Source organism: Rhinolophus hipposideros, assembly GCF_964194185.1.
Source record: "Rhinolophus hipposideros genome assembly, chromosome: 10".
NCBI lineage: Eukaryota > Metazoa > Chordata > Mammalia > Chiroptera > Rhinolophidae > Rhinolophus > Rhinolophus hipposideros.
The window spans coordinates 55,786,877-55,814,687 of NC_138056.1; the positions used below are offsets into that span (position 1 = coordinate 55,786,877).

The following is a 27,811-nucleotide window of genomic DNA, read 5'->3' on the forward strand; positions in this document are numbered from 1 at the left end:
TGGGATCAATGCTTCACAACAGTTTATCTAAAATCACAATACTATCTTAATGCCAGGAGCAGATATACAACTGGGCATTGGCTACCAGGTCTCCTAGAACAGGTGCAGAGCTGGGAAAATCAGAGTAGGGGTGATGGTTGGAATGGCAGTTTCCTGCCCTGCCAACCCAGCTCCTGGGCACGGAGAGAACTGGTGTCCAGTAGATGTTCAATATACGGTTGTTGCCTGAATGACCACTTCCAGCCAGGCAAAATCAGATTAAAGCAATCTGAATGAGTGGTGCTGACAAGAAATGCAAGTCACACATGCCAGCTGCCCTAGAGGGGTGTATAGAGGAGGGAGAAGACTTATGTCACTGAGCTTGCCTTGGTTGTGAGTTTGGATAGGAGTCACTCTCTCCCTGTCTATCAATACTTAGGACATATTATCTTCAAGGCACTATTCTAAGAGCTTTATAGATATTAACTCATTGCATCTTCCTCATAATCTTATAAGATAGAGACTGTTACTATCTGCAATTTACTAATGAGGGCTCTGATCTACTAAGAGGTGAGGTACCTTGCCTAATGTCTCCAGCTAAAAAGTGACAGATTGAGAATGGGAACAGAGGAAGTCTGGCTCCAGAATCTGGCTTTGACCACTCCTTTACAATACCTCTTTATTCACCCAGCAGGCGCTCTCTAAATATTTTAGCCACTATAATCATAGCTCCTTTGAGGCCAGATGTCTGCAGTCCTTCCCAGCTTTGCGGAGAAACAAAATCGACTCTCAGGCTGCAAGAAGTTAGGCTACTAAGCCGTCCCTGTAGGTGTTGGCAGATAGGAAGGCACACATCCTGGATTTGACTTGGACACGATCCAGGTTTCTGGAAAGACCATTCAGGACTTTACCCCAAACTGCCTGTTCCATTATAGTATTGAAATGACATACCCCTCCCTAACCTACACATTTCCAGGCTAGAAAGAACTAATGTTGGGGAAAATATGTTGACTTTCTTTGTTCTTTTTTGTCCCTGGTATTGTAAACAAGTAGCCTAAAGAAAGCTCTAGGAAAATTTTATAGTTACACGTCAACATCATTCTTCTATCAGAGCGTTTAAAACTCTTGTTAAAAAGTCTCCATTTTCTCTCAGTCACTTGGGATGGTAAATTAACACCTTAATAGGACACAGAATCAACAGCAAATACTTTTTTAATTACTGTGACATAGGGGAATTAGTTTGAACACTTAGAGTTGGCAGGTTTGTTTCATAAATTCTCCTGATGTCTTAGTTTCTGACTTAGAAAAGAGATTCACCTTTTTAAATCCCATACTACTACTATATTCTCAATCCAAATGCTGGTTCCTGCATAGTTATTTTTATATTCAGATAGAAGAAAGGGCTTTTAATTTGGGCTTGGCCTTGCACAGAAATCACAAAACCATCTGTCTGTGCACAGCGACAGGATCTGGGCCCTGGTACCTACCACTAACAACATGGCTTCAGTTCCAACAGAGAGGTTAGAAGAAGTTCACCAAATACAGGATTAGAATCCAGTATGTAAATAGATGCTGCAGAAAAACATGGTAGTCAAGAAGACCTTGCTTTTTCAGCCTTTGAGAGTGGGAAGTCTTTGTTCCCAGGGCCTAGCAAGGGGCTGGAACCAAGGAAGCACAATAAATGTATTACTGGTTTTCTCTAATTGGATAGAGACAGGAAAGTGCTGTGTGGTCCTACCATGGAAAGTAAAGCCATCAGAATTACAACTGAAATACACACAACAAAGTGCTAGGGTATGTTTGCCCGGGCCAAAGATGTGGGTAAGAAATGGAAAGTAGGCCCATGTGGAATCTTGAGAGCACTTGACAGCATATAATGTACATTTTACTTCCTTGTGCGTTGCTTAGTAAGTTGGCTGTTGGCAAATGGTATTACCAAGTTTTCTTCTTATAAACAATATGGATATTAAGATTAGTCTTGGGGGATTTCACTGAACGCTTTCTTTTACAATGACTTATGAGGTAAGCCGATTTGTATCTAGAATTTCTTCTTTGAACCCATGGCAAGGCTGGATTCTCCTGTGTTCCTTCTTCTTAGGAAAATGAGAAAAATGAGACGGTGCCTGTTTTGTAATTCTGTTACCAAAACCTGAGGGAAAACATATGTTCCGTGTATTTTTCCAAGGCTATCTTTTGTAAATAAACTGTCATTGTTAATTTTGGGGACTGCTTCTGATTCATTACCAGCAGCGATTTTGCATATTACTATCTCTTAGAATCTTAATTTCCTACATAGATCTCCTTCAGTTTTTTAATTTGATTCTTTCACCATCTTGTACGGTTTCTCAACATTCTTCTTTATCAATCATAAACATAATTAATCATAAACATGCCCTAAGTGATTTGGTTGCAGCCCTACTTTGTGCCTGACACACCTCTGGTTGCTGAAGATAAACTGATAAATAAACAGTCAAGGCTCTTGCTCTCATAGGGCTTCTTTTCACATGGGAGAAGGAGGACCATAAGCAAATAAATAAGATAATTTTATGTAGTGATAAACGCTATGGAGAAGGAAATTAAAGGAGGCTATCATTTTAGTATGTAAAGGTAGCATGCTATGATGGTCAAGAACAAGGAAGGAGACTCGTGTCAGCCCAGAGTTTGAGTCACGGCCCTAACACTTCCCAGCTGTGTGATCAGAAGCAAGTTATTGAGCCTTTCTGTGCCTTAGTTTCTTCAGCTCTGAAATGGGGACAATCTTAGCCCTCATCTGAGAGGCTTGCTTTAAGGATTACATGATTACCTGTGGAGAGCTCTTAGAACAATGTCTACCATATATAAGGCATGTTGCAACATTAGCTTTCATTATTTCAGTAGTTAATATTTAGTGAGCACTTTCTATGAGCCAGGAATTATGATTATAATGTACCCATCACAATCACCCTATGAAGAAGCTATTGTTAACTGCTTTTCACAGATGAGAAATCTGAAGGTTAGAGATGCTAAATAACTTTCACAGGGTCATGCAGCTAGAATGTAGCAGAAGCATCGTCTTTCACTTCTGCTGTTTTTAAACGTCCTTCCATCTCTCTTCGTAAGAGGCAAGCTTTGTTTTCTCCAAATATTTACTTTCCAGTGGCTTGGGTATGAGCCCATTATATCCAAAATCTCATGTTAGTGACTAGAAAGACAATACATATTCACTGACACTAAAATTCATCCTTCTCAGGTTTCCTCTTTTCCAATTATCATCATTTTTTTCTTTCATCTGTCTTTGTTTTGATGCTGTTTAAAGTTCAACTATTCATTATCTTAGCAACATATTTCATATACATTTGATGTTATTTTATTCAAATAGAATTAATTATCAACCATGTTGCCCTTTAGAGGTGACATATAGTTTTCTGTGGCATTTATGCTTTTTGCATTAAATGCTTTAGTACAGAGAGCTTTAGAAAGTATTTCCATTTGTGATGCCCCAGATTCTAACCATTTAGTTGAAATTCAAAATCGCTACTATTTTTCTTTTTGTGACCTTTTCAGATGCCTTTTTCCCCCTCTTCCTAATCACAGTTCCATTTAACCAAATGACATGCAGAAATCTTCACTTCAGTGGTAATCTACTTTCTTTTTATGTCCAGTTTTAAACCATAATTACTACTCTCTTCCTTCAATTGCTCTGACAATTGGTATGTATTTTATTAAGCGACATCTAGCCAGATTTAAGAATCTGTGCTCTCAGAGCATAGGAGAGTTTTAAAGCCCCAGGGTTTAGCAGCATAATGTAGCTCTGCAGATTCTAAGACTATGCATATAATATGTTTCATGAGGCTTTGAAGAGAAAGTGCTATCAAATCTATGAACTTGGCCTAAACTAGCTGTGTGACCAAGAACTTGTTCTTTCTAAAGAAGTGGAGAATAGGTGAGGACATGGAGGGTGGTAGTTGAGATTAACTGTTGATTGACTCTTGGCCCTACTTGGAGATATGGTTCTGCAAATTGGTATCTGACTCAGGAGACCACTGTTGGAATTTTGCTTCTGCCACTTAATTGTGTAACTTCTCAAAGATTTTAATCCTTTATGTGCAAAATGGGGGTAATAATGGTATATAGTGTTTGCAGTTAAATAGTATAACCTAGAGAAATATTTAGATGTACTAAGCATAATGATAATTATTATTAATTGTTACCTACTCTTTCCATGTTTATTTGTGACTAAGTCCTTGAACCTAGTCCATTCCTTAATATGGAGACAATTTATTGTGGTATAAAGCCGAAGCTTTCTTTCACGTCTACCTGCAACTGTTAACCACTTATTTTTATTATTATCTTTGAGCCAGCATCAGCTTTTCCACATGGTGCAACACATTTTCAAGATTCATTGACTTGAAAAAAAATCACTAGCATTCACATCTTCATCGACTAATTGATTGAGTCATTCATCAAATATTTATTGACTACTTACTATGGTCACTCCCCTCCCCATGAAGTCTACAGTCTGTGGAGAGATTGGACATTTGTTTACATAAATTGCAAGACTAAGGGGGAAGTGTAACAATACTAGATACTGAGGTAGCACAGAGTAAGCAGGGTTACTCCATTGGGGATGGAGTGGTACAGACAGGAAGGCTTCCTAGGGAGATAATCTCTAGCTTTTTGAAAAAATCTCTAGTTCTTTGAAAAAATAAAATAAAAGAATCTGTCAAGTAGACAAGTACAGAAGGGAATTCTGGGCAAAGAAATAATTGCTAAGTCACAGAAGACAAAACATCAAAGAGCCTATTAGGCAAATGATAGGCAATTTGGTTTCATTAGAATATAAAGCGCAAAAAGATATATCTGGGTATGTGAGATACATGTACTTAGATGTAAAGTACCTAAGAAAACATTGCCTGCCATACAATGCTCGATAGATACATATAAATTTTATTTTAAAGACCAACCCTCAGTTTATATATATATATATATAGTTTATATATATATATATATATATAGTTTATATATATATAGATTATATTTTATATTCAGATAGATTTGTATCTACTTTACAGCTTGTTCAATATTCTCAGTCTGTCTGTGAAGTTTTATTATTTTTGGTTTATAATTGGAAAGACAAAGATATAGAATTGCAATGAGGAAACACAAAGTGTGAGAGATATATAACAGCTCAGAGAAAAAAAAAACTAAAATAATGCATACTTAATATTTCAATACCATCAACAGCTATAAAATGATCAAATAAAAGATCAATCAAAAAATCCACTTTCTTTGCTTCTATTAAGAAGATTAAAATTTCACTCTTCAGAAGACTATTGAAAATGTTTTCTCTTGAATTTACTGGGAGGGAAAAATGTGCTCCTCACTGTAAATAGAACTATCCAAGTTGAAAACACTTGGGATTTCCTCAGTGGTTTGCTCTGCACGCGCTCCCAGTCTCCGTCCCCCTCCCCCTCCACCCCTAGGAGCCTCATATCTTCATTGCTTTGGACTGCATCCCCTGTTTTCACTATGATTATGTAGAGTCTCTCCTTTCATTCTCTCTCACTAACAGTTGCTAAAAGCACTATTTGTCTGCAAATTTATAGGTAATCGTGTTTCTTTTAAAATGCCCTTTGTAGTTTTTTCTTTTTTTTAATTAGTTTCAGGTGCACAAGACAAATACTTAGACGTTTATCATTTATATCCCTCACACTGTGTGAAAGCCCCGCCTCCCATCCACTGTCCCTCTGACATCGCACAGAGCCATTACATTTCCACTGTCTCTATTCCTAATGCTGTACTTCGCTTCTTGTAAGTATATACATACATATATATAAATATAAAATTATAGTTGGCATTCATTATTATTCAGCTTTAGTTTCAGGTGTACAGTGCAGTGATCAGGCATCTACATCTTCCCTGAAGTGGTCTCCCAAAGGGGACACGTGTCCATCGGATACCCTACAAAATCTTTACACTATTGATTATGTTCCCCCAATTAATTTTCAAAACCCTGTGGCCATCTTGTGGTTACCGACTGTTTTCTAATCCCCTCACGTTCCCCTTTATCCCCACCCCCCGCCCATCTAGCAACCCTCAGTTTTTCCTCTTTGTCTCCAAAACTGTTTCTGATTAGTTCATTCACTTATTCTTTTCTTTAGATTCCGCATATAAGTGAGATCATATGGTATTTGACTTTCTCTGTCTGACTTATTTTACTTAACATAATGTTCTCTAGGTCCATCCATGTTGTTGCAAATGGTAAGATTTCTTTCTTCTTTATGGCTGAGTAATACTCCATTGTATAAATGTACCACAGTTTCTTAATCTAGTCATCTACTGATGGGCATTTTGGTTGTTTCCATCTCTTGGCTATTGTGTAAAGTGCTGCAATAAACATAGGAGTGCATAAAGATTTTTGAATTGGAGTTTTGGATTTCTCCGGATAGATACCTAGGAGTGGAATTGCTGGATCATAAGGTAGTTCCATTTTCAGATTTTTGAGATACCTCCATACTGTTTTCCATAGTGGCTGCACCAATCTGCAATCCCAACGGTGCACAAGCGTTCCCTTTTCTCCACATCTGCGCCAGCACTTGTTGTTTGTTGATTTATTGATGATGGCCATTTTGACTGGGGTGAGGTAGTATCTCATTGTGGTTTTTATTTGCATTTCTCTGATGGTTAGTGAGGTTGAGCATTTCTTCATATGTCTGTTTGCCATCTGTATGTCCTTTTTAGAAAAATGTCTCTTCATGTCCTCTGCCCATTTTTTAATTGGGTTATTTGTTTTTATGGAGTTGAGTTTTTTATTGATTTGTGATATTAACCCCTTATCAGATATATCATTGGCAAATATCTTTTCCCATTCAGTAGGATCCCTTTTTGGTTTATTGATGGTTTCCTTTGCTGTGAAAAAACTTTTTAGTTTGATGTAATCCCACATGTTTATTTTTTCTCTTACTTCCCTCGCGCGAGGGGATATATCAGTAAAAATCTTACTCCGGGTAATGTCTGTGAAGTTTCTTCCTATATTTTCTTCTTGGTATTTTATGGTTTCAGATCTTACATTTAAGTCTTTAAGCCATTTTGAATTTATTCTTGTATATGGTGTAAGGAGGTGGTCCAGCTTCATTTTTTTTGCATGTGTCTGTCCAGGTTTCCCAGCACCATTTATTGAATAGACTGTCTTTACCTCATTGTACATTCTTGCTTCCATTGTCATAGATTAAATGGCCATATAGGCATGGATTTATTTCTGGGCTCTCTATTCTGTTCCATTGATCTATGTGTCTGGTTTTATGCCAGTACCATGCTGTTTTGATTACTGTAGCCTTGTAGTATAATTTGATGTCAGGTATTGTTATACCTCCCACTTTGTTCTTATTTCTCAAGATTGCTGAGGCTATCCGTGGTCTTTTATGGTCCCATATAAATTTCAGGATTATATGTTCTATTTCTGTGAAAAACGTCATTGGTAGTTTGACAGGAATTGCGTTGAATATGTATATTGCCTTAGGCAGTATGGACATTTTAACTATATTAATTCTTCCTCTCCATGAACATGGTATGTGTTTTCATCTATTTGTATCTTCTTTCATTTCTTTCTTCAGTGTCTTATAATTTTCTGAGTACAGATCTTTTACTTCTTTGGTTAAATTTATTCCCAAGTATTTTATAGTCTTTGGAGCAATTGTAAATGGGATTGCTTTTTTAATTTCTCCTTCTGATGTTTTATTATTGGTATATACAAATGCAACTGATTTCTGAATATTAATTTTGTATCCTGCTACTTTACTAAATTCATCTATCAGCTCTAATAGTTTCTTGGTGGATTCTTTAGGGTTTCTATATAGTATCATATCATCTGCATATAATGACAATTTTACTTCCTCCTTGCCAATTTGGATGCCTTTTATTTTTTTTTATTGTCTGATTGCTGTGGCTAGAACTTCCAGCACTATGTTGAATAGAAGTGGAGAAAGTGGGCAACCTTGCCTTGTTCCTGATCTTAGGGGGAATGGTTTTAGCTTTTCCCCATTGAGTATGACGTTAGCTATAGGTTTATCATATATGGCCTTTATTATGTTGAGATATGATCCCTCTGTTCCCACTTTCTTAAGGGTTTTTATCATAAATGGCTGCTGGATTTTATCAAATGCTTTTTCTGTATCTATTGATATGATCATGTGATTTTTATTTTTCATTTTGTTAATGTGGTGTATCACATTAATTGATTTGCAGATGTTGAACCACCCTTGCTGCATACCAGGGATGAATCCCACTTGATCATGGTGTATGATCTTTTTAATATATTGCTGAATTCTGTTCGCTAATATTTTGTTGAGGATTTTTGCATCTATGCTCATTAGCGATATTGGCCTGTAGTTTTCTTTTTTTGTGGTGTCTTTGTCTGATTTTGGGATCAGGGTAATAGTGGCTTCGTAAAAAGTGTTTGGGAGTCTTCCCTCCTTCTGGATTTTTTGGAAGAGCTTGAGGAGAATAGGTGATAATTCTTTTTTGAATATTTTGTAAAATTCACCTGTAAAGCCATCTGGTCCAGGGCTTTTGTTTGTTGGGAGATTGTTGATTACTGATTCAATTTCCCTGGTGGTAATCAGTCTATTCAGGTTTTCTGTTTCTTCTTGACTTAGCCTTGGAACGTTGTACGCCTCTAGAAAATTGTCTATTTCTTCCAGATTGTCAAATTTGTTGGCATATAGTTGCTCATAGTAATTTCTTAAAATTTTTTGTATTTCTGCGGTGTCTATTGTCACTTCTCCTCTTTCATTTCTGATTTTATTAATTTGGGTCCTCTCTTTTTTTTTAATGAGTCTGTCTAAAGGTTTGTCAATTTTGTTTATCTTCTCTAAGAACCAACTCTTGGATTCATTGATCATTTGTATTGTTTTTCTGGTTTCCATTTCATTTATTTCCGCTCTGATCTTTATTATCTCCTTCCTTGTTCTCCCTTTGGGCTTATTTTGCCGTTCTTTTTCCAGGTCCCTTAAGTGTGAAGATAAATTGTTCATGAGTGATTTTTCTTGTTTCTTTAGGCAGGCCTGCAATGCTATGAATTTCACTCTTAGGACTGCTTTCGTGGCATCCCATAGATTTTGGGTCGTCGTGTTTTCGTTTTCGTTTGTCTCGAGATATCTTTTGATTTCTTCCTTGATCTCCTGCTTGACCCATTCATTATTTAGTAACATGTTATTCAGCCTCCATGAATTGGTGTGTCTTCTAGTTTTTTTCCTGTAGTTCATTTCTAATTTCATAGCACTGTGGTCAGAGAAGACAACTGGTATAATTTCAATTTTCTTAAGTTTATCAATACTTGTTTTGTGGCCTAACATATGTTCTATCTTGGAAAATGTTCCAAGTGTGCTTGAGAAGAACGTGTATTTTGCAGCATTGGAGTGAAATGCTCTGAAAATATCGATTAAATCCAAGTGGTCCAATGTATCATTTAAGGCTGTTATTTCCATATTGATTTTCTGTCTGGAAGACCTGTCCCTTGTTGTCAGAGGTGTGTGTTGAAGTCCCCTACTATGATAGTGTTGCTGTTGATCTCTTTATATATTTAGGTGATCCTATGTTGGGTGCGTAGATGTTTACTAGGGTTATGTCCTCTTGTCGTATTGATCCCTTTATTATTAAAAAGTGCCCATCTTTGTCTTTTAATATGTTCTTCATTTTAAAGTCTATTTTGTCAGATATAAGTATTGCAACTCCAGCTTTTTTCTCATTTCCATTTGCATAAAATTTCTTACTCCAACCCTTCACTTTCAGCCTGTGAAAGACTGTGAAGTGTGTCTTTTGATCCGAGGTGAGTCTCTTGTATACAGCATATACAAGGGTCTTGTTTTCTTATCCACTTAGTCAGTCTATGTTCTTGATTGGAGCATTTAATCCCTTTACATTTAAAATGATTATTGATATGTACATAGTTATTGCCATTTTTAAATTTGTAGTTAGATTGTTTTCATCTTTCTTTTATTTACAGAAGTCCTTTTAGTATTTCTTGCAATGCTGGCTTGGTGGTAATAAATTCCTTTAGCTTATTCTTTTCTGGGAAGCTCGCCGTTTGTATTTCTAAGTGCTAAGTCATAATTGCTAGGAATTATCACTAAGACTCTAACATGCCTCCTTTGCTTCCTGGAAAAAATCTGCCACAATGAATGACATCTATTTTTAAGAAATTCAGATATTTAAAAGAAAATAAAAAAACATTAAAAATTTGGAAAATATAGGGTATTTTTATTTATATTACTAAGAAATTAATCATTTATAAAAAATCTTCTAAGTGACCTTAAATAAAGAGGGATGCATGTACGTATTCACTATCACCTAATAAAGAAAGATTATTAAGTAACTTTATGTAAAAATGTCTATTGTATGAAACTAGGTAATTCTTGCACATGTTTCCAAAGAAATGGAGTGGCTTTAGCCTTGATTTAAGATCCCATTAGACTCCGCTGACCTCTTTTAAGAATATTAAGTGTTCAACATTATTCTAGGAAAAAAAACAAACCATACCAGTTAATGTAGAACACTCCATGAAGATTTCCTTTGAAACTCATGTCTTGGTAATTTACACAGCACATTGAGTATTGTGATAGTCTCAATGAAAAAATATCTAATATTTATAAAATTATTTTTGATTTCGGAAAATATCTTAGGATATGAGGAGCAGATGTAAATGGTAACCCAACTGAGAAATAAACATTTTTTATTCCTTAATTTTCCAGGTTATTAAGCATCCTCCTGCTAAACATTTTTTTCCCTTTTAAATCACTGCAAATAAGAGTATCTATATTCTTCTCTGGTCTTAGTTCCAATTTTTATTTAAATAAGTTATTCATTAGTTAAATGGCTGTCTATAAGGGCCAGGGGAAATTAAGTCAATGGAGACAAAGTAGAAATGAGATTTCTCAGTGCAGCTTCTAATACTATTTTGATTTTTGAAACCATGTAATTACATTACTATTTAAAAAAATAAAGTCGAAACAATATACCATCAAACGTGTACCTACCAAACAAACATGAATACACTTTCTTAAAATATATTTCTGTGTTAAATTTAGGAGAAGCCTGTTCCTCTGTCCTTATTTGGATAAAATAATTATAGAACAGTGTGATGCTGAAGAACATTTAAAGAATGAAGTATGAAGCACGAGAAATAGAACCAGAGGAACTGGGTGCAAGTTCAGCTCACAGCACTTACTTGCCCATGACTTTGGGCAAGTCACTTAAATTCACGGAGCTTCACTTTCCTTCGCTATGACTCAGAACGATGATGAGACTACATGTCTATTTACCTCTTGCAGTTGTTCTGTAGATCTGATGTGAAAATGCAGTCTTAAACTTGTACTAGTTAACATTTTATATTTTGTTTAATGTTTCCAAGACATACAAAAGTGCACAAAACCGCTATTAGTTTCACTGGGGGGAAAACGACTGTTTGGTTAATTTTTACTTTCACACAGCAAACAATCAAAATGAAACTGAGAGTGTTTTTGTCTTGGCAGCTCAGTCAGCAGTGATGCCAGAATCAATCCTGGGACCACATAAGCTACTCTCAGATCGAATATGTTTTTAGCAAGCACAATCAATGCTTGGGAGCTCTAGTTGACTAACACGCCTTCTAATAGGCATTGAATTGGGGCGAATTTGCTCTGCTTCCTACAGTTCAAGAGAAGCTAGCTGCAAGGCATGAACGTTTGTTTAGCTCACTCGTTCATCTTACAAATCTTTATTCAATGGCCGCCGTGTACCAGGCACTGTTCTCGGCCTTGAGGACAGAGCAGTGAACAAAACAGACAACACTTCATGCCCTCATGGAGTTTACATTCTAGGGGAAAGTTCACTGATCTTACAGCTTTTTGAGATTCTAACCACACAAACCTTAATTTGAACAGCTTTATTTTATTTATTTATTTTTTTTCTGTCTGCTAAAACAGCTTCAAACTGTCTTTTTGGTGGCAGAATCCTTGCTTCATGCATCCAATTCCAAACATGAAAAACAATAAAGCCTGCTCTGGTTGGAGTGGAATTAAGGCCAGGGCCCAGGCTGTCTCCTCCCACACGCCTCCAGCCCTGCTCCTGCAGTTCCTTCACTGGAGCCTAGGACTCTTCAGAGAGCAGTTTCCTAGACACTCCCACAGGCATTATCTCCACATCAATTCTGTTACCTGAAGAATCCCTCAAAAGCCTGTATCCACAGTCTCCCAAGGGCATTCCCAAGGTCCTTTCCCCCACCATGGGTCTGCTTCTGTTTCTCTCCACATAATAACTACATTATAGGCTTTCTGGTCTTTCTGATAATTCCCATAATAATGAGAGTTACCACTTATTGAGGATGTGCTGTTTATCAGGAACTGTATTTAGCCTTTTATAGGAATTGAATCATTTAATCCTCAAAATTGTCCAATGACATGGGTGTGAACCCCCATTTTACAGATAAAGAATGATATTTCAAGAGGTGGAACAATTTATCCAAGGTTACACAGCCTTCAATGGTAGAGCTGGGATTTGAACCATACTGATCTGGTTTCACAGTAGGAACTCTTAACTACTGATGCTTCCTAAACACTGTGAAGCCCTTTGACCCACTCAGGGATAGTTCTGAGTATAATGCAAAGCTCTGAGGAGAGTAGAGGGGAGCCCAGTGTTTACTCAAAGGAGCTTGCTGTTGAGCGTTGTGATACTATCTGTCACTTATGGATGGCCTGCCACATTCCAGACATTCTACATCCATTTTCTCCAATGCTTCCAGCAACTTTGGAGATAAACATAATCGTCCCTATGTTATAGGTGAAGAATTTCAGACTCAGAGAGGTCGTCACTCCCTGCCTCACAGGTAGTAAGTAAGTGGTGAGTCCTCTGCCTGCCTTTGTGCCAGTTTGGGGCGGCAGCTATTCCCAGAGCTGAACTGCAGGCCCAAGACTCTCATATCCTGAAAAGAACAAAAACAACAACAAGTAAAAGAAGAAGACAACACACCTTTCTAGACTGGATCTGCTCCCTGACCCAGGGCCTACTCCAAGCCAGTCCTGTCTCTGTTGTCAATTACATCTCATTATTAGCCTCCCTGATGCTGTCTACCGCTGGCCCTGTCTAGCCTAAAAACACTCCTATCTCGATTTCCCCACGAGACTCATTTTTATCCGCTCTGTTATCTCTCTCCTTTCTCTCCTGGAGTATATGGCATCTTTTCCTCTTTGGATTCTTCATACCACCTTTTTCCCTTCCCATTTTTCTCTCCAACGCTTTAATCATCATGCAAAGCTGGTTCCTTTTCCCTTCTCCTATGAGCATCTGTCTAGTGAAATGGTTGTTCTGAGATCGAATCCTGGTTTTATTCTAGTGGTTAGCTGTCTGATCTTGGGAAAACCACTAATGCTTTCTGAGTCTCAGTTTCCTCATTTGTAAATCAGCAAATGAGCAAAGCAACAGAATCTATGCCACAGGTTTTTGAGAAGCTTAAACGAGTTAACAGATACTGAGATTTTGTCAGGCACATAGTAAATGTTCCACCCAGGCTAGTTTTAATTATTTGCTTTCTTGTAATCATCTCTCTTTCTCTCTCCATCTTTCTTTTTTGCCCATAGATATTTTATTCTGTTTAAAGAATTAGATTAAAGAAAATGTTATTTTCTTTGGGATTAAAGAAAATGTTTTCTTTCAGATTAAAGAAAATGTCATTTCCTTGGGATACCTTCTTGACCCTCTAGGTTAGAGTTTTTTGTTTGTTTTGATTTAGTCTGGTTTAGTGGATTCTAAGAGTATACTTGAGTTTCTAGACTCTAAGTTTCTAGATCCAAGTTCTTTTCTTTTGCTAGATGAGTACCTTAGCTTGTATAATTCACTACTGTGATTTTACCTGGTTAACGACAGGTACATTGGGGAAAGGATGATGTCTATTTTGCTCATCATTTTATCTCCGATGTCCAGGGCAGTCTGTCACTCATTGGAAGCATTTAATAAACATTAGATGAATGAAGCTTGAATGAATGTTTGTTCTGCCATTACTTAATTTTTGTCATATGTCAGCAACTCTTTATTAAGAAAGCTAATTACCCTTAGCAGTGGGAACATGAATATGAGGAAATTGAGAGGGGCCATAAGAAAAGATTATCTTGAACCACAGTGCAGTTTGGATACTTTTGCCTTTTACAGACTTAGTCATTGGCTGTACCAGAAACCCTATTTGGATTAGAAATCTATAAGGCACATTAAAGATGCATGTATTTCCCAGGCTTGGCTTTTCCATTCCAAACTTGCGACTACTTGTGAATCTAAGAATGCAAGATACTGACACTATTTCGTGTCTTTCTGTACCCTTCATTTCCTGAAATTGATTTGGTTTTTCATACTACTTCCTTTCAGCCTCAATAAATCTACTTCCAAGCTTGGTAATTATAATTTAAAACCATCATTGGAGGGTTCAAATCCTATTGAACACAGAGAGAACGATTTCTACAGATACAGATTTTTCCCTTTCCACAAATAGACGAAAGCAGAATTTCCATGTTTTAAAATGTGTGGAATTAAAAGAGAATATTTAGAAATTACCTGCTTGTAATTATTGTTTTTTGATGACAACTTTTAATTAGAAGACACAGGAAACTAAATTTCACAGATTGTCAGCTGGAAAGAGGCATAAAAATAATTTCTCTAACCGTCTAAGTTAACAAACAAGGGAAACAATGTTCAGAAAAGACATGTGGCTTGGATGTGAAAGCATTGAGACAAAGTTGGGGAAAGAAGAAGGAAGATGCCTCATTACTCATTATTAAATTTGAGGACTAGCTTAAATAGGGGGATATTCAAACAGAAAGGAGGGCAAACTAGACTCAGCACTCAGAATGCATGTATGGTGCTATGTGTTAGATGGAGGTTGTGGAGGAAATAAAAGCAACTAGGAGAAGGCTGAAAAAAAGGATACACTGAGTGAGGGACTATCTCGGGAGATTTTTAGTTCCAGGAGGAGGCAGTATCTGTTAATGGAATGTGTATGTGTGAGAGAGAGTTGTGGAGAAACACAGGGCTAAGCAATAACAATTCTAGAGTCATGTAAGATTTTATTTAAGTTTCTTTCCTAACACTTTAGTAAAAATTAGAATATGCCAACCAGATTAATTAAACTATATTTAATGCAACATTTTTGGAGAAATCTGATATGTGGCAATACAGAATATTACTAAAGATGAATTGATTGATAATAGGTAAATGGATAGATGGAGTGGACAGATGGATGGATGGATGGATGGATGGATGATGGTGCTGCAGGAAAGGTTAAGATGGGGAAGAGAAAAATCATGATATATTTGAACTGTATATTGAATTTTTAATATTTTAAGATTGATGGTTATTTTCTTAAATTAACAATAATTGCTTATACTTTTAAAGCTCTCTTTTATACATCATTTAACGCTGCTACATGAACAATAGCAATTAACAACGGTAACAAGTTAGAAATGAAAATGAAGTTGTGTGCATGAGACAGCCCCAGACTCCATTTATGTACATTTTTATAACTCATTTGTGTCCATTTGATCATAATAATCTTATTGAATTAGATTCCTTGGGCTCTTTAAGTCATCTGCCATCATGAGCTACTATAGTAAATTAAAAGAATTAAGCAATTTACTAGCTGCTCAGCTTTGGTAACTATGACAACTTTTAAAATATTGAACTGCTTTCCTGTCTGGATGCTGACTGAGCTTCTGCATCTCCATCTATGAAACGAAGAAGCTGGACAAGACGATCTTTAAAGATTTTCCAGCTCTTAATTTTTATTTCTCGTGATTCTAGTTAAATCACACAATATGAATGAACTTAGCTAGATTGTGCATTCATTTCTTCTTAAAGAATAAAAAACAACGCAAAGATGTAATGCTAGTGACAACACTTTCACCTAATGGAACTTATGCTTCTATGTTACCTGAGGTTAGGGGTCATGTTTTTAATCTAGAATTTAATAACTGAAGGTTATTCTGATAATATCTTATCCATCCTAACCTTTTTTTAATAGATGAGAACACTGAGACTCATAAAGATAAATAACTACCACAGGTCACACAGCTAAAGTTAGAGTTGGCAGTAGCCTACTTCTCTTCTCTTTCCACTCCAGAGTCTTGCATAGTACTTTCCATTCCAAAGCTCATCTTAAATGTTCCCTGATGATGCTGATGAAATTTCTGACCAAGGCCCACAGCTGGCCTTTAGGAATCTTGCCTGCACATTTAAAACGCAGTTATGTGCGCTGAGAAAATATTTCAACATGCCACAGCTGCTCATTCATATGCATAAACGTATGCAGACATTGATTTAAAGAAAGAAATAGAGCTTGCATTGCAACTAAGCTTTTTGGATGTGGTACATAGTTTTATTTCTGAGAACCTTCAGGTATAAAAGTTGTCTATAGTCTTCACAGGGTAAATTACATATTCATTTCAAGCTCTCATCATATCTTTGACCCTGTAGAGAAATGCACCATAGTGTCCAACTCTGGTTTAAGCTTGGTGGCTTCATTCTTATCCTTTTGCATAAGATCAGAGTTTCACTTAATGCTGAAAAGAATACCTATTAGCTTCAGGTTTCAAAGGAGTGGAAATCATTTTCTTAAATGAACTTCTGCTTGAAAATCAGTAAATTACTCAAATAAATTTTATAATGATGCCTTCCTGACTTTCTTTTGGTTCATAAAGCCATCCATTGGGATGGAGTTCAATCTGAGCTCATCCCAACTCACCGCTTCTTTACTTATTTGCAGCGGAGGCCATGATTAAAGAGAATGAAGCCTAGATAGGTTCATCGTCTCATTAATTAAGGACTTTGAGCAAGATTTATGAATGCTTGATAACCTGTGCTTAGAGGTGCGGGGCAGGCAAAGTAGAGGTGGATGACACATGAACTTCTTAGATCCCCTGCAACCTAGCCTGTCCCTAGTAAAACCGCTGAGACATAACTAATCATTGAGTTATACACATGCCAAAAATCAAACTTGGCAATGCAGCCTCATATGATTTTGCCCAGTACTCCAGGTAGAGGGAGTCCCACTTAATAGTGACAAATGACAATTTTTGCCGGGTCCAGAAGAATTCTAAAGCAGTGCTTCTCAAACTTTAATGTACATACAAAAAAACCTGTGGATCTTGATAAAAATGAAGATTCTGACTTAGTGGGCCTGGGTTGGGGTTTGAGATTATGCATTTCTAACAAGCTCTTAGTTGATATTTATGTTGCTAGTTCATGGACTACTCTTGACTGACCAAGACTCTAGAACAATTAATTTCTTCCCCCAGCTTCCTGTATGGCTTACTTCCTCACTCCTTTTAGGTCTCTGCTGAAATATCATCTTATTAGCAATGCCCTCCCTGCCCACCATATATTTCTCTGTCACTATCCTGCATCCCTCTTCATATTTGTGTATATAATTTATCACTATGTGATATGTTATATTTATTTATATTGATTCATTACTTTATCATTTCTCTAGAACATTGACTGAGGCATAGTAAGTGTTCAGTAACAAATATCTATTAATGAATGAATATATTAATTAACTGTGTGGCCACTCTGCCCTAATTCCATAAACCAGACCACGCTCATGAGTCTTTAGGCAATAATCAACTCTGTCCTTTGGGCTTTTCTTTTAGGAACTCAGGTATTCTGTTAAAAAATAAAAGGATGAATAACTGGATGAAAACAATCCTCTCCACTGTCTACTCAAGTCCTGGCTGGCGAATGGGAATCATGGTCGACTTCCTATTTCCCACTTGCAGGCCTTTCTAAGCCCTTGTGGTATTCCCAACAATGCTGAATAGTCAAGGTAAAGGCAAGAGGATATTGGTGGCTTTCCTTGGAATGGCTTGGCAATTAATTATCTCTATTTTGTGCTTTATCCAACAATTTTATACCATTCACTTGGTTATCCTAGTCAATATCTGGTAGTTTACTATTTCAACCCCAGTCAGTGATTTCCCACTAAATATAGGTATTATTACACTAGTGAGAAGGCAACACATGCGGTAATGATTTGCCCCAATCTGACCTAGAGGAATGTGGTTATTAGATCCTTTTGGATAAATATATGACTTGCATTAGTTTGTAATTAAGTTGTAATCAATACCTTTGTTTATTCATTAGTGGTGTTAAAGTTGAGTTTCAAAACTTTAAAAAAATGTTAGAGCTTTAATCATCTATTCTTTGTGCTATGTTACACAGCAACAGTTGTAGATTTTCTGCAATTCAGGAGAAAGGGTCACTAAAGTTTTTGTAACAAAACAAAAATGACACCAACTAAAAGCTGCATCAACACCAAATGTCCAATCTAGGGATTTACCATTTCTGTATCTAATATCAAACTCTAGGCCATTCATTCAATCTTCATTCAACAACTATTTCTTAAGCACCTGCTATTAATATTTGTGAACAAATTGAAGATATTATATTGCATTTCTAAAACAACGGGAGACCCATTTCATAACACTTTAATTAAGCATAGTCAAATCATATCGAGCAAATTAGCAGAGGAGATAAAATGAGTGATAGAAGGGTCCTAGCCTTCTAGAAGCTTACTTGAGTGGAGAAATGTACAAACCATGATAAGGGACACACCAGGAGTCTGAATACAGATCTAGGAAGCTCAAAGACTCAATCAACATTGACTTAACAGATTAAAAGATGGCTTCATAATGGAATTGACAGCTGAGAGCCTTTATGATAAGTAGGAATCCTACCGGTAGAGAGGAAAAAAAGGGAATTCCAAGGAGAGAAACCCACATGAGCAAAGGCTCAGAAACATGACAATTCAGGATCAAGTATGGGAGCAGGGAGAAGTCCTGTGCAGCAGTGGGAGAGAGAAAAAAAATGATGCTGGTGGGTGATGGTGAGGTGACTGGGGAGGGGGTATGAAGGTTGGCTGGGACCATATTGTGAAGGGTAAGGAGTTTGTGCACAGGCACAATGGGGTCATATATGTTAGAAAAACAATTCTAAAAGGAATGGGGGAAGATGGCTGGGAAGGGTAAGGAAAGGTATATATATATGTGTGTATTTAGGTGGGGGGCAGGCATTATGTTTCCTGTTTTGAAGTAATGTTGGAGTAACTTCACTAATTGAATATAGGTAATTGAAGTTTTTTACAAGAATTAAATTTCCATATGGCTTAAGTAGAATTATTCCTGAAGCAATAGATATATGATCTTTTTTTTAAAAAAGAGAGAATGCTCCAGATCTCAGGGAGAACTTCAACAGAGAGAGAGGAAGCATAAAAGTGGAGATGGAAACCATGAAACAGAACCAGTCAGAAATAAAGGATACATTAATGGAAATGAAGAATAAATTATGGAATCCACAGATTAGATGAAGCAGAGGATCCAACCAGTGATGTAGAAGATAAGGTAGCAGAAAACACCCATCCAGAACAGCAAAAAGAAAAAAGAATACAAAAAATTGAGGACAGTTTAAGGGGCCTCCGGGACAATATCAAGCATACCTACATTCGTATTATAGGGGTACCAGAAGGATCAGAGAGCAAGGAATCGAAAACCTATTTGAAGAAATAATGATTTGAAGAAACAATGACAAAACTTCCCTAACTTGGTGAAGGAAATGGACATACAAGCCCAGGAAACACAGAGAGTCCCAAACAAGATAAACCCAGAGAGGCCAACACCAAGACACATCGTAATTAAAATGCCAAATGTTAAAGACAAAGAGAGAATCTTAAAAGCAGCAAGAGAAAAGCAGTTAGTTACCTACAAGGGAACCCCATTAGACTGGCAGCTGATTTCTCAACAGAAATTTTGCAGGCAAGAAGGGATTGGCAGGAAATATTCCAAGTAATGAAAAGCAAGGACCTACAACCAAGATTACTCTACCCAGCAAAGCTATCATTTAGAATTGAAGGACAGATAAGGAACTTTCCAGACAAGAAAAAGCTGAAGGAGTTCATCACCACCAATCCGGTGTTACAAGGAATCTTAGAGGGACTTCTTTAAGATGGGAGGTAGGGTTAAGGATGGGTAAATGGGGAAGGAATTAAGAAATACCAATTGGTTGTTACACAATAGTCATGGGGATGAAGGGTATAGCATAAGGAATATAGTCAATAACATTGTAATAACGAGGTATAGTGCCAGATAAGTACTAGATCTATTAGGGTGATAGATGGGAATGGGGTTGGGGGCAGGGTGAAAAAGGTGAAGGTATTAATCAACAATTAATTACAATAATTTTGTAAAGATCACGTAAGGTGCCAGATGGGCACTGTACTTATCAGGGGGATCATGTCATAGACTGTGCAGATGCCTGACCAATGTGCTATACTCCTGAAGCTAAAGTAGAATAATATTGAATGTCAACTATAACTAAACATATAGGTATATATAGTCACGGGATGTGGAGTACAACATAGGGAAGGTAGTCCATGGCATTGCAACAGCCATATAAGATGTCAGAGGGGTAGTAGCTTGAAGGGTGGGTTATCACTTTATGAGGGGTGTAAATGTCTATTACATTGCTTTGTACACTGAAACTAATAAAAAAAAAGAGAGAGAAAATAACTTCATTATTTTCTTCCTATTATTAATGTAATGCATGTTAATTTCAAAGTAAGCATGTAGTACAAATTGGATTAAGAAAACGGTAAAAATGAATCATAATCACATCACCATAAAGAAACATTGTTTGTATGTGACTCTTCAAATCTGTCTTTAATCCCATCACCTAGAACTAGACATTGAATAAGACTCACGATGGACAGAGTAATCAGACAATTGGTGTCCAGGTCTGAATTAAGCAGAAGTGAGTATAACAATGTTGGCCTTACTTTAGGCAGTGAAATTTACCAAGGAAGACATTTATTGCTACATTATGATATTTATAAATTATTTATAATTATTTCACAAAATGTGCTAAGTACTATGAAAAACAGTTGGAAATGGTTTTATATTTTGCAACACCCACTTGTTTAACACTCATTCTCTGCTTTGAAGCAAAAATGAAAAACTGCAAGTAGTAAAAATGCATCTCTTCAATCTTCCATTATTTTTAAATACTAAAAAATGATAAACTTTTATTCATTAGTTCAGCAAATTCTTTAAGAAATATCAATTATAGCACAACACTGAAGATAGATTTATCAGTGAACAAAATATAGGTTTTGTGTCTGCATGAATGGATCTCATAATCTCATGTACTTTAGCAAGATATTCTTTCTCCATCTTCTCCAGAATAGAAATCTCACCCATTTTTCAAGGTCTGGCTCCATTCTATCAATTCCATGTTCTTTTTGCATTGTTCTGGCTCCTGCAGGTTTATTCGTTTATCCCTTCTCTGACATTTCATAATTCTTAGAGATGGTGCCATTATCAGACAATTTTGGTCCTATACCATCAGGAACTGATCTCTATTAAATGCATCTAAATCCTTTCTCCTCAATAAGTTAAAAAATTCTTTAAAGACAAAGACTTGGGATGGGGTAAGAACCAAATTTTCTGAATGAATATCTAGAAACACTGAACAAGGCATCTAGAATGTTTTTGATAAAAGCATTTGAATGTAAATAAAACAACTTATTTTACTGAAAGTATGGTTCTTGACAACCAAAAGAGATGTCAATAAAATATGTCTTAGCATGGACACCTCACAATACTGTTGCAAATAAAAGGGACTTGGTGAGAATTTCCCAATGGAATTTCATGACATACTCTTCTTTTTACTTGTTATTTTAAAGGCTGAAGGAATTCATCACCACTTACATGATCTTATTTTAAAGACAAATTGTTCATTATTTCCTAAAGATGTACTTTAAATGTCCCTAAATGATCTAAACAACAATCCAATCAGTTTTCCATTTCAAACAATAGTTAAATTAAGGCTTAGTTGCACATTAAATTTGCAAATGGGGAAAATGATTGTTTGATGTTACGTGACCACATCCACTGATTTAAATCTGTAACAAATTAGAATACAGTTAGACTAATAGGGGAGTCATTCTGTGAATCTGATCTGTGCTTTGGCATTCTGTAAAAAGCTTGTTGTTGTTACTTACAAGTTTCTTTAGAAGTACCTTAAAATTGACTTATATGATTTATAAGACATGCTTTGAACAGTACAGCATAATATCCAAATTAATAAAGTACAGCACAATATCCAAATTAAGTATATTGCTTAAAGGAAACTAAGTGGTAAGGAAACTTAAGATGAAGATTTATGCTGATAGAACTAGGACATACTTGTCCTTTATTGCAGCATGTAAGGCTGGAAAGCATTCTGTTGATGGTCACTTAAACGGCTTTCTTTACTGCCAACAGCTTCTAATTGGTATAACTATAGTTTTGACCATCTTACTAGTCTACAGAATTGTTTGAGATGAAATTTTTCAGAAATGGGAAAACAGGCAGGGATATTTATGTCATATGCCAGGTTATGGTGAAAGGCATAGAGTTTGAGATTGAAAGAAAACAGCTGTCAAGGAAATGGAAGAATCCCATAAAAAAGTTTATGCGAAGTAGAATTTGTTCATCAAATTGTGCTGACCCATACCTTTTCATTTTCTGTTTTACATTGGATACTTTGGAGCCATGTATTCCTATAAGAAGACATATCTTCTAATTTTTAAGTAGTAGGAGAACTTCCGATAATTGTCTGAGAAGAACATGTTCCCTTGGTGTTGTCACCATTCCTCTTTGACAATCACATATCCCCTCCTTGCCAGCTCTCTAGCCACATCTGGACTAGGGCAATAGGAGAAGGCACTTAATCATTTTTTCTGTTGCTAAAACCATTGCAAATTCTAGTCAGGCAAAGTGAAAGTAATGTACCAAAACACATGTAGCAGAATGTTTTCTCTCCTCTCACGTAAAATATGTGATTGGCCACCATTAATGGCAAAATCTAAGATGTGACAGGAAAGACACAAACCTCAGTCTTCCAAACAACAGTAAGCCAATTGACAATAAAAATTATTTGAAAAGCCAAAGAAGCTCTATATACCCACTTACACAAAAGCTCTTCCTTGATGGTATCTTATATTTTCATATTTGGCTGTTTCATACTTCTCTCCACTAGCCATGTATTCCAAAAGCAATTAACTACATTTCTTGAAGACAAAAGCCATACTCCTCTGTGTTTTTTTTTTTTGTAGAAAGTGTAGCCCACAGTGTGCTTAACTATATTTCATTATCAAAAGAGTAACCTATATACAAATTTGCTAGGAAATCAACTACACGATAGATAACATCCCAATGGTCTCATTGAACCTCATTCTGACCACAGAAACAGATGTTGAAACAAACGAAAGATTAGTATATGACTAATCCAATTTATGACCTCTCACCAAGTCTCAGGGTTTATAGTGATGTATTTCAAATAAGCAATGGTGTAGCAAAAAGGGTGAAACATAAAAATCCATATCAAGGATATCCAAAAAGCACGTTAGTGGTAATAAAAGTTAATGCCACAAGGAGACAATGTGGTCTACTGATCTATTTCTGTGGATGAAATCTCTCCCCATTGCTTCCTAAACCTTAATTATTTTCATAGTATCCAATGCTGACCAAAAGGGTGTACCAGATAACAATAAAAATGAAATAAAGTTGATTCTAGCTGTTATTTATTTGAACTCATATTTCAAACAGGGTTTTTTCTAACTGCTGTTGGAACATTAAGGGGAACAAAGCCTCATGTTCATGGGACATAAAACATTGATTTTGCAAAATAGGCAGTTTTCAACAACCTTGTCGGTGGTGACTGGTGAATACAGGTGACCAGAAACGCGGGTACACATTCACACATGCATATATGAAAACAATAGAAGTTCAGGTTCTCACTGACCTTCCGGTTGGTATTGTGCTATAATTGTCACCGTCTGTCCAGCCCCCTTTAGTGCAGCAGCAGCCTGTTCATGGGATGCTCCTCGGAGGTCAATGCCATTAACCTGAAAGACAGGAAGCCAGAGAATTTTGGTGTTTCACAAGGCGTATTATTCAGATAGACAGAATCAAAAAAGGGTCCCCAAATGGAGAGGCTAAGATTACATCACCTGCCTCAAAACCCTTCATGTCCTACCCGGGCCTTTGAGTGTTAACTGATAGTTTCCACGCGCTTGAGAACTTCTAGTTAGCAGACACATGAAATTTCGTCTTGTGGTGTTTGTGCTGTGGTTTGACTGGGTTAAAACTTTTTTGTCTACTACCCACATCCCCAGGGATTGTCGTGTGCGCATTTAATATGCCTCTGTGAGCTTCCTAAATTTCTGGGGTAGATCGAAGCCTTCAAAATTAGAGGAAAAACAGGACAATAAAGAGAGACACATGTAATGCGCATAGACAAGTATGTGCTGACAGATTAATATATTCAGATGAGGTTCTGGGGAGACTGAATGGAATAGGGCTGGCTGCCTGCCAACTCCCTGCCTTTGGTCACATGCCTGGTCCTGTCATCCTGAGCTTGGTTAGATAGCCCTGAGCCTTGTTCCAAAATAAACTTGACTGCCCCATTTCTCATGCACAATTCCGGCATGAATTCTGACAAAATAAAATAAAGAATGTCTGGAGTTTATGTTGCTGTTCCTAACTTCCATTTTGGGGCCCATGCCAAAAGAGAAACAGAACATCTAAAAAACAAGCACAAAACTCTGCCAAGAGGGAAAAATTTTTCTGAAGTCAAACTTAATGAGAAGCAAAAGCTAAAATCTTTCTCCAATCAATTCAGTATAAGTCAACACAATACAATTACTGACTGCTTTTCAATGACACAGCTCTTCCTGCCCCGGGAAAGGGAGGATAGGTAGGGAACAATGGTGAACAAGATAAGCCCTGTGATATATAAACCAAAAACAACAAAAGAAGAAGACAAACAAATGAGAAAGAAAAACTCATAGACACAGACAATAATTTAGTGGTTACCAGAGGGTAAGGGGGTGGGGGTGGGTGATGAGGGTAAGGGGGATCAAAGATATGGTGATGAAAGGAGAACTGACTCTGGGTGGTGAACACACAATGGGATTTATAGATGACGTAATACAGAATTGTACACCTGAAATCTATGTAAATTTACTAACAATTGTCACCCCAATAAATTTAATTAAAAAAAAAAAAAGATAAGCCCTAGGAAGCTTTCCTGCTGCGACTGAATACACAGTAAGTCCAGTTTTCTAACCTATGTGGAGCTAGGTTTTTGCAGATGATATTAGAAGTTTGCTTCCTTTTATTTACAGGGAAGGTGGCAACAGCCCATGAAAAAGAATAAAATAACTGATCGGCTTATCTACACGTAAAATATAGAATCTTATTTGGCCTTTCATCAATCCTCTTTGACAATGAAATTGGGGGTGCGGATGGGGGTGGTGGTTACAGCTGTTTCCCTATCAGGCCTGGAACGTCAATTCTACATCCTGATCCTCTCATAATAACCTGTGAAAGTCTCCTTATTCACTTCTATAAATTTCCTGGCCTCTTCCCTGGCTTTCTATTCTGGTGAGTTCCTTACTGAAAGCACAGATTACACACAGTAAATTGGGAAGTCCACTAAGCTAGGCTTGGTCTGGCTGTGTCACTCACTACCCGAGTGACACCTAGGCCTCAGTTCTCTCCTGCCTCTTTGAGTTAGACTCAAAAAGCTCCTTGAGTCTCATAGCCCCTCTGAACTATAAAATCTCAGATCTGTTCCTTGGTAGATGGCAGTCATTTCAGAGACTGTCCAGGCATTTATGAGTCAGAAGTATGACTCAGAGAGCCGGAAGAGACAGGAAAAGTAATTTGATCTAGGCTCTTGCCTGCAGTAAGCTGAATGCACAAATGCCAGGGCCCAAAAAATCTCTTCTCTTGTCAAACAATTTGAGTTAGCTTTTTATTTAAAAAGTAATATGTGATTAAGGAAAATGCAGTCTAATGGTTCAGAAAAGTATATAAGGAAAAGTAAAAAGTCCCTCCACCATCTGCACCTCTGTGATAATCACTGTTAGCTGTTTCTTGCGTATACTTCATAGAAATCTACTATAGCACATGTAAGCACACAGCTTTATTTCTGTTTCTTTCTCTATTTTAATATACTATTGCCTTTTACTTTAAATGAAGAGGATCATATCATATATAAAATTCTATAACTTATTTTTGTTTTGCTTTTTATTTAACTATGTATCTTACACATCTTCCAGGTCAGCTTATATCATTCTGTCTTTTTAATGGTAGCCTATTGCATGATACGGATATATCAGAGTTTTTTCAATACGATCCCTATTGATGTCTGCTTTTTGCTACCGCAAACACTTATGCATGTGTTTCTAAAGGATAAATTCCCTGGAAATACACTTCCTAGGTCAAATATACATGATTTATTTCTTTTGATTTGCTATTGCACATTTTAAAAATGACTATTCACTACACAAACAGGAACTAATAAACAAGGAAACAAAAACAGGCTATAATCTCATTGCCCAGATACTGTATTGATATAAAAATTAAATTAATTTGTGTACATAATGCATACATGAAAGTTAAAGCAATATAAAAAGGCATTAAAATGAAAGGTTCCTCCTACCTCATATTATTTTCTCCAAAGTAACCATGTTGATGGTGCTTGTATGTACTACCAATTATTTTTGTTACGAATATCGCAGGTTTATGAAATTATAAATAATTTAAAACTTTTATACAAATAAGATCATATTTTCTATATTGTTTTATACCTTGATGTTTTCCCCACTTACTAATTTATCTTAGAGCGCTTTCTTCATTCACATATTCCTATACATTGTCTCATTTTTTTAAACAACTGTGCAATGTTCTATTATTCAACATAAAACCATTTATTTTACCAGGGCATGGTCGATGGATCCTTAGGTTGCTTCAGTATTTTGCTATAGTAAATAATACTGTAATAAATATCGTCTAACAATAACTTGTTGGATAAAGGGTATGAGTGTTAAATCTTGATAGCTATCGCCAAGTTCCCTTCCAAAATGTAGCATTATTTTATACTCCTACAAATAATATATGATTGGCTACTTCCTTACACTCATAAAAACTGCATATACCCCAACATTTGACCTTTGCTATTCTGATAGGTAGATATTGTATTTTTAAACTTTGCATTTTTCCAGTTATGAGGTTAAGTTTTTTTTTATATATTTGTTGGTTATTTAAATTTCTTTTTGCCTAAAATGCCTGTTTACTTATTTTGCTTATTTTTTATTTGGATAGTTCTTTTAAAATTGTATCTGCATATTAAAAATATTAGTGTTCCATCTCAGATAACTATTACAAATACACTTACTAGTTTGGTATTTGTATTTCATGTTATTATATTTTAACTATTTTAACTTTCCCCTGTATGATATTTCTTGCCAATCCGAAGTTTAAATGTTTTATATAGGCATATTTATCACTTTTTTTCCTCTTTAGCTTTTGAGTTTTGTATTATATCTTCCTTACTCCAATATATTTAACAAATTACCCAATGTTTTCTTCTAGTATAAAACCATAGTTTAATTTTTAGCCACTTAATCTTTGATGGACTGGAATATATTTTGGTGTTTGATGCAAGACCCAAGTAAGCAACCCACTCTTTCTTGGACCTTTCTAGCATCAAATTTCTACAACTTTCAATATTCCAATTATCCTCTAAAATTTTCTCAGTTAGTGCACTAAGATAACATGGAAAAGTGAGAAGAAACAACAGATTTGAACCTAGAGAGAACTGGGTTTGAATCCAGAGTCCACCAGTGTTACCTAAGTAACTTGGGAAAGTTACTTAACTTCTCTGAACCTTTACAGGTTTCCTTACCTGTAAAATGGATATAATACCTACCCATCAAGGCTGTTACATGAAATAAATGATA

At 36.3% G+C, this 27,811-nt stretch overlaps 1 protein-coding gene across 18 annotated transcripts in view; it reads right to left on the minus strand.

The window, feature by feature from the left end:
- DLG2 (discs large MAGUK scaffold protein 2) overlaps positions 1–27,811 on the minus strand; it is a 1,856,054-nt gene that overhangs the window by 275,106 nt on the left and 1,553,137 nt on the right. For all 18 annotated transcript variants that reach the window (XM_081064699.1, XM_081064693.1, XM_081064694.1 and 15 more), the window contains one exon: positions 23,806–23,908. In XM_081064699.1, the coding sequence (XP_080920825.1) occupies positions 23,806–23,908 (103 nt within the window). The remainder of the gene's footprint in view (positions 1–23,805; positions 23,909–27,811) is intronic.